Raw genomic sequence first — 15,871 nt, forward strand, 5'->3', positions numbered from 1 at the left:
CTGGTGGTGGTGGTGTAATGCTGTGGGGGATGTTTTCTTGGCACACTTTAGGCCCCTTAGTGCCAATTGGGCATCGTTTACATGCCATGGGCTACCTGAGCATTGTTTCTGACCATGTCCATCCCTTCATGACTACCATGTACCCATCCTCTGATGGCTACTTCCAGCAGGATAATGCACCATGTCACAAAGCTCGAATCATTTCAAATTGGTTTCTTGAACATGACAATGAGTTCACTGTACTAAAATGGCCCCCACAGTCATCAGATCTCAACCCAATAGAGCATCTTTGGGATGTGGTGGAACGGGAGCTTCGTGCCCTGAATGTGCATCCCACAAATCTCCATCAACTGCAAGATGCTATCCTATCAATATGGGCCAACATTTCTAAAGAATGCTTTCAGCACCTTGTTGAATCAATGCCACATAGAATTAAGGCAGTTCCGAAGGCGAAAGGGGTCAAACACCGTATTAGTATGGTGTTCCTAATAATCCTTTAGGCGAGTGTATATACTTTACACTTTAAGTGCTCTTTATGATCAATAGTCCAGAATATGTTTCTTGTCTCATGTAGTGACCCTCTCTTGCTAATGTGAACATATTCTGCTGATGATATGCATTAAGTGAACCCTTTGTTTCAGCTAGACAGCTGAGCATGAACATGTAATCTCTCTCCCTCTCACTCTCTTGCACCTTAGTTTTTGTCTTTAATTTGGACTTTGTGGCACCCAAGCCAAATCTTTTATTGCTCATCAGGGTAAAGGTGTATGTTTTATCTTTAATAAAATAATTGCTAAAGATCTTTTTTAAAAAGGTGTTGAAGATGAAATTGGTGTTTTTTGTTTGTTTGTTTATTTATTTTTTTTATATATGTTCTCAAAGAACTTATCTGCAGCATAAATTGTATGTTATTTTTTATCTAGGTTGTATACTTAAAATGGCTTGCAGTATGCTGTTTGGATAACCTAATAAGAGCACTTAAGAACTTGAGCATACAGTTTGGTGTGTATGTGTATATTTGCATATCCATTTTTATACAGTATATTATGCTTTCTATGGCCTCCCTTATCAAAGCAAGTTCCCTTCAGACAGTTGCTCTTAAGGCAGTAATATTTAATACTGAATTGAAATAACTTAAAATAGAATTATTTTGCAGCAGGTGAGGAAAGCAAGTGCATAGTTAAATGAATTAATGGAATTATATGCAATGTAAAACTGCTCAAAAAAATTAAAGGAACACTTTGAAACCACATCAGATCTCAATGGGGACAATAAGATGACGGATGGTGTCCTGGGGGATCTCCTCCCAGATCTGGACCAGGGCATCACTGAGCTCCTGTACATCCTGAGGTACAACCTTGCTTCGTCGGATGGACCGCCACATATTGTCCCACGGCGAGTGTGGGGGCCAGTCAGTGGTATCGATTCCTTCTCCCTCCAGGAACTGTCCACATACTTTCCCCCCATGTGGCCGGGCATTGTCGTGCACCAGGAGGAACCCAGGACCCACTACACCAGCATAGGGTTTGACAATGGGTCCAAGGATTTCATCCTGATACGTAATGGCTGTCAAGGTGCCATTGTTTAACCTGTTGAGGTCTGTGTGTCCCTCCATAGATATTCCTCCCCAGACCGTCACTGACCCACCACCAAACTGTTCATGCTGAATGATTTTACAGGCAGCATAGCATTCTCCATGGCTTCTCCAGACCTTTTCACGTCTGTCACATGTGCTCAGAGTGAACCTGATCTCATCTGTGAAAAGCACAGGGCACCAGTAGTGGACCTGCCAATTCTGGTATACTATGGCAAATGCTAGTCAAGCTCCACAGTGCCAGGAAGTAAGCACAGGACCCACTAGACCCACCCACCTGTTAAACCATTTGGGGGTCATCTCATTGTTACCCCTGTAGTGCACCTGTTAATTTCATTAACACCAAAGCAGCTAAAACTGATTAACAACCCCCTCTGCTACTTAACTGACCAGATCAATAGCCCAGAGGTTTCATTGACATGATGATAAAGCAGTATACAGTTGTGCTTGAATGTTTGTGAACCCTTTAGAATTTTCTATATTTCTGCATAAATATGACTGAAAGCATCAGATTTTCACTCAGGTCCTAAAAGTAGATAAAGTGAAACCAGTTAAACAAATGAGACAAAAATATTATACTTGATCATTTATTTATTAAGGAAAATGATCGAATATTACATATTTGTGAGTGGCAAAAGTATGTGAACCTCTAGGATTAGCAGTTAGTTTGAAGGTGAAATTAGAGTCAGGTGTTTTCAATCAATGGGATGACAATCAGGTGTGAGTAGGCACCCTGTGTTATTTAAAGAACAGGGATCTATCAAAGTCTACTCTTCACAACACATGTTTGTGGAAGTGTATCATGGCACGAAGAAAGGAGATTTCTGAGGACCTCAGAAAAGGAGTTGTTGATGTTAATCAGGCTGGAAAAGGTTACAAAACCATCTCTAAAGAGTTTGGACTCCACCAATCCACAGTCAGACAGATTGTGTACAAACGGAGGAATTTCAAGACCATTGTTACCCACCCCAGGAGTGGTTGAGCAACAAAGATCACTCCAAGAGCAAGGAGTGTAATAGTCGGTGAGGTCACAAAGGACCCCAGGGTAACTTCTAAGCAACTGAAGGCGCCTCTCACATTATCTTTTTAGAACCTTTTGGTTTAAATAAAAAGCATAATGTTTGGAGAAAGGAAAACACTGCATTCCAGCATAATAAACTTATCCCATCTGTGAAACATGGTGGTGGTAGTAACATGGTTTGGGCCTGTTTTGCTGCATCTGGGCCAGGATGGCTTACCTTCATTGATGGAACAATGAATTCAGAATTATATCGGAGAATTCTAAAGGAAAATTTCAGGACATCTGTCCATGAACTGAATCGCAAGAGAAGGTGGGTCATGCAGCAAGACAACGACCCTAAGCACACAAGTCGTTCTACCAAAGAATGGTTAAAGAAAAATAAAGTTAATGTTTTGGAATGGCCAAGTCAAAATCCTGACCTTAATCCAATCGAAATGTTGTGGAAGGACCTGAAGCGGGCAGTTAATGTGAGGAAACCCACCAACATCCCAGAGTTGAAGCTGTTGTGTATGGAGGAATGGGCTAAAATTCCTCCAAGCCGATGTGTAGGAATGATCAAAAGTTACCGGAAACGTTTAGTTGCAGCTATTGCTGCTTGGTGGGGTGTCACACCAGATACTGAAAGCAAAGGTTCACATACTTTTGCCACTCACAAATATGTAATATTTGATAATTTTCCTTAATAAATAAATGACCAAGTATAATATTTTTGTCATTTGTTTAACTGGTTTCTCATTATCTACTTTTAGGGCTTGAGTGAAAATCTGATGTTTTCGGTCATATTTATGCAGAAATATAGAAAATTCTAAAGGGTTCACAAACTTTCAAGCACAACTGTATATAGCATCATATAAGCATTTGGAGACTACAGTACTCTAGTACTTTAGGCGATTGGGTAATTATCTATAGATCTAATGATTTATATGGAGTTTTAACATTATCTCGTTTAAACATACCCTCATAAATATTTTGCCCATAAAGAGCTGGGAAATCTGTTGACCTAGGTGTCATCAGGACTATGACTTTGTCTGTTACAGTTCATCATGGGCCTCTCTAGAGGATTTTCGCCTGTAATGTTAATGACTAGTTATTTTCTATCCTCCTGTTCTCAACTGTCTATCTCGGTTATTATTTGGTATTTTTGGTATTTGGAATATTGTAGTAATCCCTGATGGGAAATTTGTCTTTTTGCTTGACCTTCAGTGGTCAGAGTGCAGAGTCAACCACTGTACAGCAGCCCAATTTTATTTTCAGGTTCAGGGCCTTGATCAAAGTCCCAATGGATTATGTTAATAAATTAAAAATTTGAATAATATAAGAAAATCATTTGACACAAATTGCTCATTTTACTATGCACTTAACATTATTTTTGTGTTCTTGTAAGGCAGTGTTGTATGATGTAGCAATTTCCTATTGATACATTGTTTTTATTATTGATTTTCTAATCCATTTTTTTATGACTGATACCGATCTTCAGTTTCATGTTACTGAATTGGCTGATGCAATTGCATATTTTTGTGTTTGTTTTTAAAAAAATAAAAAAAATACAGCACACAAACACTATATATCACTTTGAATCAAAAAGTAAACAATCTGTAACTGTAAATATGACATACTCACCCAAACCTTTACAAAGTTACTTTTTATGCCAGTCTGTGAAACAATTTATTTTTGCCACTTGCTGCAGAGAAACATTACATTTTCTACAATAGATTGGGACTTTTGAGCTGTAATTCACAATCTCTTGCCTTATGTTACAGTTGGCCCACAGGAGTTTAGCTTGTTTGTTTGTTTGTTTATTTATTTGTTATTTTCTATCCAAATTTTTAATGGTGCTCACTTCAGCCTTCCTGAGCAATAAAAGGCTGCTCTTCGATTTTGTTTGCAATTCTGCTTGTTTCTGCATGGTTAGTGGGGAGTTGCAATCTGGATTAAAAGCAAATAGAAAATATCACATGTTGCTGTCCATCTCTTCATTGCAGGAGGTGGAGGGGGGTGGTTCTGGGGAAATTATATCATGAATAAGTCAGTAGTTGAAATGACTTTTTTTCTCTTCTCATGTGCTTTTGACGCAAATGGCGTGATACAGTGACATTCATTTTCATATGAGAACCCCCCAATCAGCTTCAAGAAGCACAGTTACAGCATAACAGTACTCACTGGTATGCTGAGAAACAGTGCCAATACTCCATGAGCTGAAACTGAAGAGCATTGCTCAAAAATTAACATAGGGAGAATGTGGAGCTAAAATGTCTGGGTATGGTAATTGAATACAAGAATCTTAAAGTGTAATCCTACATTCTGCAACGCTTCAAAGTTGCACTATAAGCAGTACTTACAAATCAAGCGTATCATTGAGTTTTTCAGCAGTAGAATGTAAAGTGTGATAGAATCTAACTTAAAGTCAGCTATTCTGTATCACTTGCATTCTTTATCTTTTCTTTGACTTCCCCAACTGTAATTTTTTTTTTTTTTTGGTTAAAGAAAACATTTCGCCCAATTTATTTCTTGCCTTTTATACACAGCTGCAATATTAAGTGTGAATGGCCAATCATAGATAACATTTTAATGCTCTGATCCTCCACTGTGGTAAAATGAAAACATCAACTTACAATATCCCGTAGAATATCTACAACCGTTAACGTCTGGTCTTCCACTGGCCGAACTACTGTTGAAAGAAGGATGTATTGTAATGTTATTGCGTAATTTATGTATGATTGATGGGCTATGCAATAGGACAAGATTAGTTGTATTCAAAATTGGTCTGACAATTCTGACATTTTAACAGGCGACAAGAAAAGTAATGTAGTACATTTTCCGCGGATAACATTAGACACCGAAGGAGATGTTGATATGCCATTCATATTAAAATGTTTACAGTTTCCAGTTAGAATAGCTTTTGCTATGACAATTAACACTGGAATTGCCAGAGCCTACGAAAAAACTCGTAGATCTGTCCCACCTTAAATCGCTTCTCACCTCTCCGTCAGCGTCTTTTGTCCTTTAAATGTGTTGATAAGCAGCAAGCAGTCTGCTATCACATCCCCCCCACTGGCGCACAGTTTTCTCAGCTCAAGTCTGTTTACCTGTGTGTCAGTTGCTTAGAGCTGTATAGAGTGAGAAGTCAAGCAAAATGACACCCTTTATAAATACTATATCGTTATTTGGAACACTTACATTTCATGTGTGTTCTGCGTCTACAACGATCTATGTAAACACATTGTTAAAACGGAAACATTTTTCATGTTTTAGTAATTGACAAAATGTAGACATGAAGTTTATAATGTGTAATGTATAATAATTCGGTCTGGCTTTTATGTAAGTAACATATAAATGTTAATGTTTTAGGCACGTGCACCGTCCTTTGTATGTAAGAGCCAGATCGAATGTTATTTACCTATTTACCTTTATTTATTTGCTTACTTCCTACAGTCACAAGTAGAGTGCAGTGCTTCCCATGTACATATACAAAGTACAGCAATGTCAAAAGTGAATTTTTGATCTGATGTAGAACCGTCGTCATGATTTGAGTTTACCTCTGTTTTAGCACGTCTATGTGAAAACTGCAGTGTCAAATGTGCAGGGGTTGGGGGGTTGAAGTTGGGATCCTGAACGCGGCTGAGAGAATAAAACTGAATTAAAAAAAAACAAAGCTAACCTTTACAAGTATCATAAATTACACTGGCTGTTACAGACTGGAATCAAATGTATGTTTTTATTCTAAGGTAGTAAGAATACGAGCAGCTCACTTCTCAAAACGGACTCATCTGGGATCGAACCCGTGAAGCTTTACCAGTCAACAGTTGATACCGTTGCACCACCGAAGCTGTCGTAGCAAATGCGTGTCAATGTCGCACCCTAACGTGGGTTGTTTTTCTGCAGTTCTATTTTTGAATGGAAGTGCATTTGTTCTGATATATATTTGTACCTTTTGTGAAAGTGTTTCTTTGATATTTGGAATTCAGGCTTCACACATCATACACTTCATGTCTACATTTTGTCAATTATTAGTAAAACATGAAAAAGTTTCTGTTTTAACGATGTGTTTACATAGATCGTTGTAGACACAGAACACACATGAAATGTAAGTGTTCCAAATAACGATATAGTAATTATAAAAGATTTCATTTTGCTTGACTTCTTACTCTATATAACTCTAAGCAACTGACACGCAGATAAACAGACTTGAGCTCAGAAAACTGTGCGGGGTGGGGAGATGTGATAGCAGGCTACTTGCTGTTTGCTGCTTATCAACACATTTAAAGGACAAAAGACGCTGATGGACAGGTGCAAAGCGATTTAAGGTGGGATGGATCTATGAGTTTTTTCATAGGCTGTGGTAATTCTAGTGTTAAGAAATCACAGGGACAAACGTTCAAAAAAGTATTTATTAGAGAGAGAAACAATATTCACTTATGGGCAGTTATACGTTGCGTTGTCACGATGTAAATCCAAACATGGAATCAAAATTCAATGTGATATTGACGAAAACTTGATTAAATTATTTTTACTGAGGTTTTACAGTAAAAGTGTAAGTTTAAAAAATATTTGAGTGTTAATTTCAAAGCCCAACAGAACGAAAATGTATAACGCAACGAATACCTCTAACGCAACATAAAACGTAATTTTCTTTCAATTTATTACGTTTTACAATTTTTTGCTATAGTTAATTACTTGCTGTAATGTAAAATAGTTCTGTTATGCATATGTAACAATTCCCATGACAATACCGATCTGTTTAAATTGTATATCCGCTTCCCCAAATGTGAGCAGAAGATCTGCGAAGTGGCTAGTGTGTAGGACCTGCCTGGGGGTTGCAGAGTAAAGCGAGAAAAAAAAAAAAAACATTCTTGACAAAAAACTTTTTGTGATAAGTCAATTTAATGATTACTAATCGAGTCTTTAGTAATAAAAATTTCTGATTTAGATTGGTGGAAAATCTATTTGAACATCACTAGTATTCATGGGGTTTTGCACACATTGAATGTAAGCTTGGTGTAGAACACTATACAGAAATTGAATTGCAAATATTTCTATCAGTAAAGAAGAATCAGACTGAATTTGATTTGGATGAAATTTCTTATTTCAGTGGTGTATGTGTTGGCATGCCCAGAGTTAAAAGTGTGTGTAACCGAAGTGATCTATTTCCATAAACTTAATTGAGTAGGTTCATAAAATGGATCCTTGAATGAAAAGAATGGTTTAAATGTATGATAATCTTTTCTGTAAGGTTAATATTAATGAGAAATATAACACTCAGTAGAATGAATTAAATCTCTTTAGTCTGAGTGAATATCGTAATCCATGTCATCACAAGCAACATAAAATGAGCCCATCAGAATATTTTTTTTAAATAGTGAATTCATTTTTGAACACTGTAGGACTTTTAGAGGAAACGTATTCAATTAATTGTAAGAGTTACTACATCTTACAGAGAGATGTGGGAATCTGAACTAAACCTGCAAGCTAATGTAGCTGAGCAAAATATTAATTTGTCTTAATCTGTTACTTTTTAACAGCTGATTATAAACAGTTAATTTTTTAATTTGTTGAAATACTGCATTGATTTTTTTAATGCAATATTTATTTATTTTTTTTAAATTTTTTGGTGACGTTTAAGTTGCTATTTTAGTGATAGGGTTAGGCTTTTACCAAACCTGATAATGTAAATTTAGTACAATGCATTTGTGCCTGCCTGATTTAATAGGCCTTTGAATTTTTATGCAAAACACAACAACAAATTGATTGTAACTAATCCTCTGACAGTTACCAGGTTTGGGACCATGCAGTTTTCATTAGTTTGTACATGCTTACTAAAATTGTATAACAATATACATAGATTTTGCTTCTATTCCCTATGAATAAACTCCATGAATTGGTGAAAAACTGTGGATCTGGTTTTGAATTAGGAAGAACGTTAAACTTCTATAGTTAAACCATGGATCGGGATTTTAAAAAGCCTTTTAATTTATATCCTGAGTACATTCTATATAAAACAGTTTAGAATTGAAGTATGCACATAATTAGAGTTGTGCTTAATTAAATGTAAAAAGAAGACTTCAGAGCATTCTTTCTAAAACCAAGTCCATTATTTTGCTTTTGATGCATAATCTTTGGTATAAATCTGCCCTGCATAGTGAAAGTACTGTAATTCTCTTTGGAGAATGTTTAGTACCACAACACTTTATAAATATAAACCACTATACATTATTTGCACACAAGTTAATGTAAATGGGCTCCATTATGTATCCTTGAAACACATTTTGAACCAAAAAAAAAATGCTTTATGCCTGCATTTTACAGTCCTCCATTTTCTGAAGTCGCTTTTTCCATTACAGGGTCGTGGGGAGCCGGAAACTGTCCCGGCAGCATCGGGCACAAGGCAGGAAAAAGCTGGCTCTGAACGTGGATGGATGTAAAATAAAGGCATGTAGTAAGACTGCATAATGGCAGAAACTGTATTAACATTACAACAAAGATTTATATAAAGGATTTCATCTTCTGAGTAGTATACTGTCGATTGAACTAATTACAAATTAGAAGTGTTCAGTTTATTAGACAGTGGTTTGGTAATTTTCTGACAACATATACAGCATATAGTAGGCTTGTGCTTTTTCCACAATGAAGTATATATTATGTTTTTATCAGTTTCCTAAAGTATGATGTGTAATGTTGCTAAGTGAGCAAAATGTGTTAATTTGGTTGACAGTTAACTCCCAGTATGGGAATCATTGTGATGCTTCTAGTCTCCCAATTAAAAAATAAAAATAGTGAATCTTCATTGCAGCTGTGCCTAAATTTTATTCTTTACTTGTAGGTAACTGTTATGTGTAAAATTGTAGTATTATGTAGGACACATTTGAACGCAGCTTTTGGATGAAAATGACTTATCTTTAGAAAATGAAGATTCACTAAATTTGTATATTCTATTTGTCAAACCCATTCAAACCGATAATGTTTCAGCTTATATAAAAGACAGAATGGCAGTTGACTTGGATATTGTAGCCTTTGGCAGCACACACAGATGTATTCCTGCAAGCAAGAAAAAGGCGTTAATGTATGCTTGTAATATTTTTTATCTTGCTAAGATTTCTTCAATGGCAAGTTTATGTAGCACTCACATGCTTGACAGTGTGAAATATAATGTTCTCAGCTTTAGCTTTGATTTCACTATTTACACAGAGAACTTAGTTTCCTGACGTACAAAATTTTATTTCTGTACAATTTAATCTATAAGCACTACTTTACCTGTAAGCTAGATAAGAAAACTGCATATCTCACCATACCGGCTAATACTTCTAGCGAATGGCGATCAGTACCAGGTTGTTAAAAGCTGCCCATAGAAGCTCTTTTTTTAAAAAAGCTAAATATTTCTTTCTCAGTGAACAGAAATTTGCCAGCTTCACTGATGATAAGACATCCAACCAGAAATATGACTAGACTGTTTCTGAAGACAGTCAGCTTGCAAGCTGAATAATCTTGTAGTGTTGTATGGCGGTTTCCTGATTAATATAAAGCTGAGTCAAAGTATTTGTAAAGTTTCATTTAAATCTTATATATTCAGTTTCTAATATGGATGTGAATATATTCAGTTTTAAGTTAATGTATTTGATAATCCTAGCCTAATCCACTGCACTATGTTATTTATAATCCTTTTGATATGTGGGGAATGGTGGTTCTTAGTTATCTCTCTATTATAATAAAATAACTTGGGACGAGAAATGACTTTTTGAAGAGACTTTTTGGAATGAAGTCCTGTGAGACTGAGACTTTTAACATGAGATTTTTTCAAGTCACGCCATACTTACAACCTTTGGAAGCGCATCCCGCGAGACGGTGACTTTTAAGTCACATCCTAATTACAACCATTTTCAAACAAGACCATGGTAATCTCACCTCTCGGTCATGTGAATGCTTTTGGCAGACACACTCCCTGCGCTCTCAGCTCTTATGAAAATATTGTCCTGACTAACAGAATACCCGCGCTTCGTAGCGGAGAAGTAGTGTGTTAAAGAAGTTATGAAAAAGAAAAGGAAAAATTTTAAAAATAACGTAACATGATTGTTAATGTAATTGTTTTGTTGTTGATATGAGTGGTGTTCTCATATCTATCTATCTATCTATCTGTATCTGTGTGTGTGTGTGTGTATATATATATATATATATATATATATATATATATATATATATATTATATATATATACACACATATTATATATAGCATATATATTTGTGTGTATATATATATATGTGTATATATATATATATATATATATATATATATATATATATATATATATATATATATATATATATATATATATAATATGAATGACCTCCAAAGAGTGCTGAAACTTTTGATATCGTGAATGTGTCTGCAAAAACGGTGGTCTCCTGCCCAGCGAAAGTTGAGCAGCCGGCGCGCAGCTGTGCCGGCCTTTGAGACGCTGACTGCGCTTCTGCCTTAAGTCAAAGTGAGCACTTTTTTTTCATCCTCCCCCTGAGCTATAGCCCAGACTAGTGCAAACACGGGACCCCTTTTCTACACCGCTTAACAAATAAGTATTGGTATATTTTCCTTCAGTTTAAAAAGGTTTACTTTTCTTCTTAATAAAAATTTTAAGGCAGTACTTCGTAGCTGCGAAGCCGGATATTTTGCTAGTTTGAAATAAAGAAAAAAATTGTGTACAACCTCTCATTACTAATGGCTTAGACCATGGGTCCTCAATCACTGTCCTGGAGGGCCACAGTGGCTGCACGTTTTTGTTCTAACCCGGTTGCTTAATTAGAAAACATTTCTTGCCAATAATTTAATTTCATGGGTTGTTAGTGCTTTAACGCTGCTATGTCAGGTAATTCTCATATCCTAGATTTTCTTCCCTTTTCTAAGGATATCATCCAAATGATTTGAAGGCTAAAATGGATAAGTAATTCTCAGTCCTTCACTTTGTTCTTTTCACCTTCCTTCCACGTATTTAATTAAACCAAACAGTATAAGATAAATACACACAGGTGTAAATGGTAACAAGCTAAAAGGAGAAATACTGGTCTCTTTTGTCATTTGCATGCTATTGCTAATTAGGAACAATTTAAAAACCAAGAATACAGCTGTTTGACTAAGATAAGCAATAAGGATTCAAAATCTTAACGAGCGAGACAAGTAAAGTGAAGCAGAAGTGTTAATTGAGCAATAAGTGCTACATATTAAGCAACTGCATTGGAGCAAAAACCTGAAGCCACTGCAGCCCTCCAGGACCGTGATTGAGGACCGTGGCTTAGACCTTTAATTTCTTTGTCATTTGAGAGTCATTATGCTTCTGTTTTTAGTATTGCTAGTTAAGCTAGTTTTATCCCCTTTTTTTTTTTTTTAAAACACCCTTTAAATTTTTGTTCAGTCTGAATTTATTAAGTTGAGATTTTACTTGGAACAATGGATGTGGTAATGTTTAATTTTGGGGGTAAACATTGTTAACAGATAATGCACATATTTGTTCATGGAAAATGGGTTCTGCTGACTCATATTTAATCACTCTAGTGCCTGCTTAATTCTCTTTTACTCTTAGATTGCTAATTATTATTTGGTCCGGAGTGGCAGCATTTTCTTCTTTCATTGATGACAACCTCACAGTTTGGGTAGCCACTATCTCAAAGAGCAGTTCTGCTATAATAGATTTCTGTCGCCGATATCTGTGACTATGGGCTTTGGAGGGACTGGCTTTTGCTATATGACTATAGGAGAATTAATCTCTGAAGTAGTGTTGTTCTATATTGATATAATACTTAATTTTATGGTTTTTTGCAATTCATGCTGAGTTGTTTCTGCGCCAAGTATCAAGTGTTATAACAATGAATGTTAAAAACGTGTAATTCTCATTTTTTGTTCAATTACAAAAACAACACTGTAGAGTTAACATTTCTGATTTAGACTACATGTTTTGATAGCCCCTCTTAACTAAGCCAGGAGTTCAATTCAAAATTCTTGTTTCTTTCAGAGTTTGCATTTTCTGCCCAGTGTTGGTAAATGTTTCATCCAGAGTCCCATCAAGTGAAACACATTTGCCTCATTTGGATGTAATTAAATAGCTTCTATCAGTGAACAAACAGTACATGTTACATTTTCTGTACAGTATACACAAATCACTCTGTGTAGGATTCCTTAGCCAGTCTATGAATGCCCTTTGAAAATGCAGACTTAAAACATACTACAGAAGTAAGAGACAAAGTGATATAAATTAATAATTCGGGGAAAAGGGTACAAAAAGTAATCCAACTACATGGATTTCCCACCATCATCAGGAAGTGGAAGATGTACATCACCAGCCAGTCACTTTGTAGTGAAGGTTGCCCATCAAAACTTAGTGCCCAAGCAAGACATAGACTGCTAGGGGAAGCAGCAAAGAACCCAGGCATTACTTTGAAGGAATTATGGCTGTCATTTGTTGAGATGAGGTACATGTAAATGAGTCAATAATGTTAAAAGCTCTCCATAACACTGACCTAGTTGAGGGGCTGACAATAAACAAGCCTTTGTTTAGGAATATCTATAAAAAAAAAGGTGTGTCTGGGATGCCACAATGCATATAAGAGGAGCCCAGCTAGGAATTGGAAAAAGGTTTTGTGGTCAGATGAAACAAAGGTGCTTAACCTGTCTCACAAAACACCATCTCTACAGTAAAGTATTGTGGTGTTAGCATAAAGCTGTGGAGATGCCTTTCATCTGCAGTGAATGGGAATCTTATAAAGACTGATCGAATGGATGGATGGAACTAAATACAGGGAAATATTTGAATAGATCCTGTTCCAGTCAGCTGAGAAATTGAGTCTTTGGGGAAGCTTTCCCTTTCTGGTAGTACAATTATCCCAATCACAAGACCAAGGCAACACTGTTGTGGCTGTTAAGCTAAAAATAAATTACTAGGCTAATATAGGACATTAAAGTCCTGGTTTCAACCCCAGTGAGAATCTGACACTCTTTGAAAATTGCTTTTCTGAGGTACAGTACCATCCTGTCAACCTGGATAATCTGCAGAACATCTGCCTGGAAGAATGAAACAAAAATCAGCCCTGAACAGTATGCAAAGCTGGTTCAAATTTGCCCCAAAAATCTTAAGACTGAATACTTATGCAAGCAGTATTTTTCCAGTTTTTATTTTTTAGAAGTATACATTTGACAACCTACTATAAATTTAAAAATAAACGGTTGAAACACTTAGGTTGTCATTAACAACACATATTGGAGGAGTGTGCAAGTATCTTTTGAAATTAGAGAATTCTGAAAACTATCAAGGGGATTGGATACATTTGCAAGGCACTTTATATTAGTAAATATATGTACCCCCCACCCCCCCCAAATCTTTCATTACTTAGGGTTCTATACAAGAATTATTTTATGTAAACCAGAATGCTAGGGCATTATTTTGTCTAGCTCTTTTACTATATAACTGACATTCTGCTTTAGTTCATACTATTTTTATAATTAATCCAATAAATAGTGTAATATATATATAGAATTAACATGTTCATTTACTCTTTAGTTGTTTTGGGAATGCAGTAGAATGAATGTCATTTGCTTTAGCTTCTTTAAAACTAAGTATTGAGGAAATTAATGGTAGTCCTATTTAATTCTGTAGTTTTTTTTGATAGAAGCCAGTTTTTTTGCTCTTATTGTTGAATTACTTTACACTGAATATCTCATTGTGAACTTCACGTTTATTAATTCTGTTTTTAATTACTTGTAGGAGCCTCTTGGAGAGGCACCCAGGGAAGCAGACACTGGAGACAGCATGGGTAGCTCATTTATTCCTGATATGAAGATTAAGGATGAACCAGTAGATGAGGAATATGAGAAAGCATTGGCACCACACTCTGGATTGATTGACAAAATTAAAGATGAGCCTGACAATGCAGAAGTAAGCTTCCACAACAATAATAAACCTGTCTTTCTGTTAATTTGCTGGTTTCCATTCTTAATGATTGTTTGGATGTTGAGTTTTCAGGTTTACTGGAATATCTTCATCTGATTGTGTTAAAGTAAGGAAAAGTTCACTAATTTTTTTAACACAATTCATTCACTCACTGTATTTATCTATTGATCGATACTGAAGTTCTACTTTAACATTCATTGAACAATATGCTGCCCACAAACATGATTATTACAGTACCATTGTTTCATTTATACACACACTGTGATTTTTTTTTTTTTGTGTAGTCATCTTTAAAAGCAGTGGTAAGGCCTGTATTGAAGAGTACACATCAAATGTTTACTGTTGCACTTGGTTCTGTAGTTCAGTATGTTAAGTAAATTAGTGGGATTTTTGTGTCTGGTAATTTTTCAGTACTTAGCCTTGTGTTTTAAGAGCAATACATTTGCCCTTATACTCTTATTTTCTGTTTCTATGTTGTACATTGGGTTTCTCACAAAACTACTGCTTAAACTTGTACGCTCAAAAAAGTACTGCATGTCACTATTTTACAAGTATAAAAAAGTGGTGATGATGGTAATGGGGAGACACCTACAGGATCATAAATGGGAGGGCATTAATTCAGTATGGATACTGCTACACATCTGAGCTATTAAATGGCTAGCTCAGTTATTGGAACAGTTAGTCACTTATAGGGCTGCAACTAGCAGTTATTTTGATATTTGATTAATTTATTAGATTGTAAAAACATCTAATACATTCTATGAAAGTGATAGTTTACTGGTAAAGCATCATGTAAATATCTGACCACCACAGTATTCCACCACAGAAGAATCTATTGCACCATCATGACTTTTATTTTTTAAGCCTATAGTAATGCTTGAAGTTAACGCAGCACTATGAACATAGTTGTCATACTGTATGTTGGTGAAATGTCAAAACTGTTTTCCTTTTGTAGCAAAATAAGTTGTTTAATTTGTGTGGAACTCAGTTCTTTCTTCGCTGTATAATATACCATCTTTTACATGCCTGGAAACCTTTTACCATTTTAGATTCTTTGGCACATTTGTTTGTAGCCAATACACCGTTGTAGCCTTCTGTATGTAATTTGCTGTCAGTAGTATGCTCTTAAATTTTCATGTTTAAAACTATGTAATCCTGCCACAAAATAAGTTTTACCAGCTAAACTAGACTTGCTGCAGCAGTATTTGCACATTATCTTGTCTACTTCTAGATTGTATAAAAGCTAGTTGAAGTTCAATAGCCAAACTAGTCTGGAACTTTCACTTTTCCAACCTGCTCTCTTCTGGAACTTGCTTACTGTCTGCCTTTTT

At 35.7% G+C, this 15,871-nt stretch overlaps 1 protein-coding gene across 1 annotated transcript in view; it reads left to right on the forward strand.

Annotated features, from left to right (window-relative positions):
* Nucleotides 1-15,871, forward strand: part of LOC120517741 (zinc finger MYM-type protein 4-like) — a 100,720-nt gene that overhangs the window by 49,013 nt on the left and 35,836 nt on the right. Inside the window, exon 5 of the mRNA XM_039740203.1 lies at nt 14,355-14,525. Coding sequence (XP_039596137.1) covers nt 14,355-14,525 — 171 coding nt within the window. The remainder of the gene's footprint in view (nt 1-14,354; nt 14,526-15,871) is intronic.

Source organism: Polypterus senegalus, chromosome 17, assembly GCF_016835505.1.
Source record: "Polypterus senegalus isolate Bchr_013 chromosome 17, ASM1683550v1, whole genome shotgun sequence".
NCBI lineage: Eukaryota > Metazoa > Chordata > Cladistia > Polypteriformes > Polypteridae > Polypterus > Polypterus senegalus.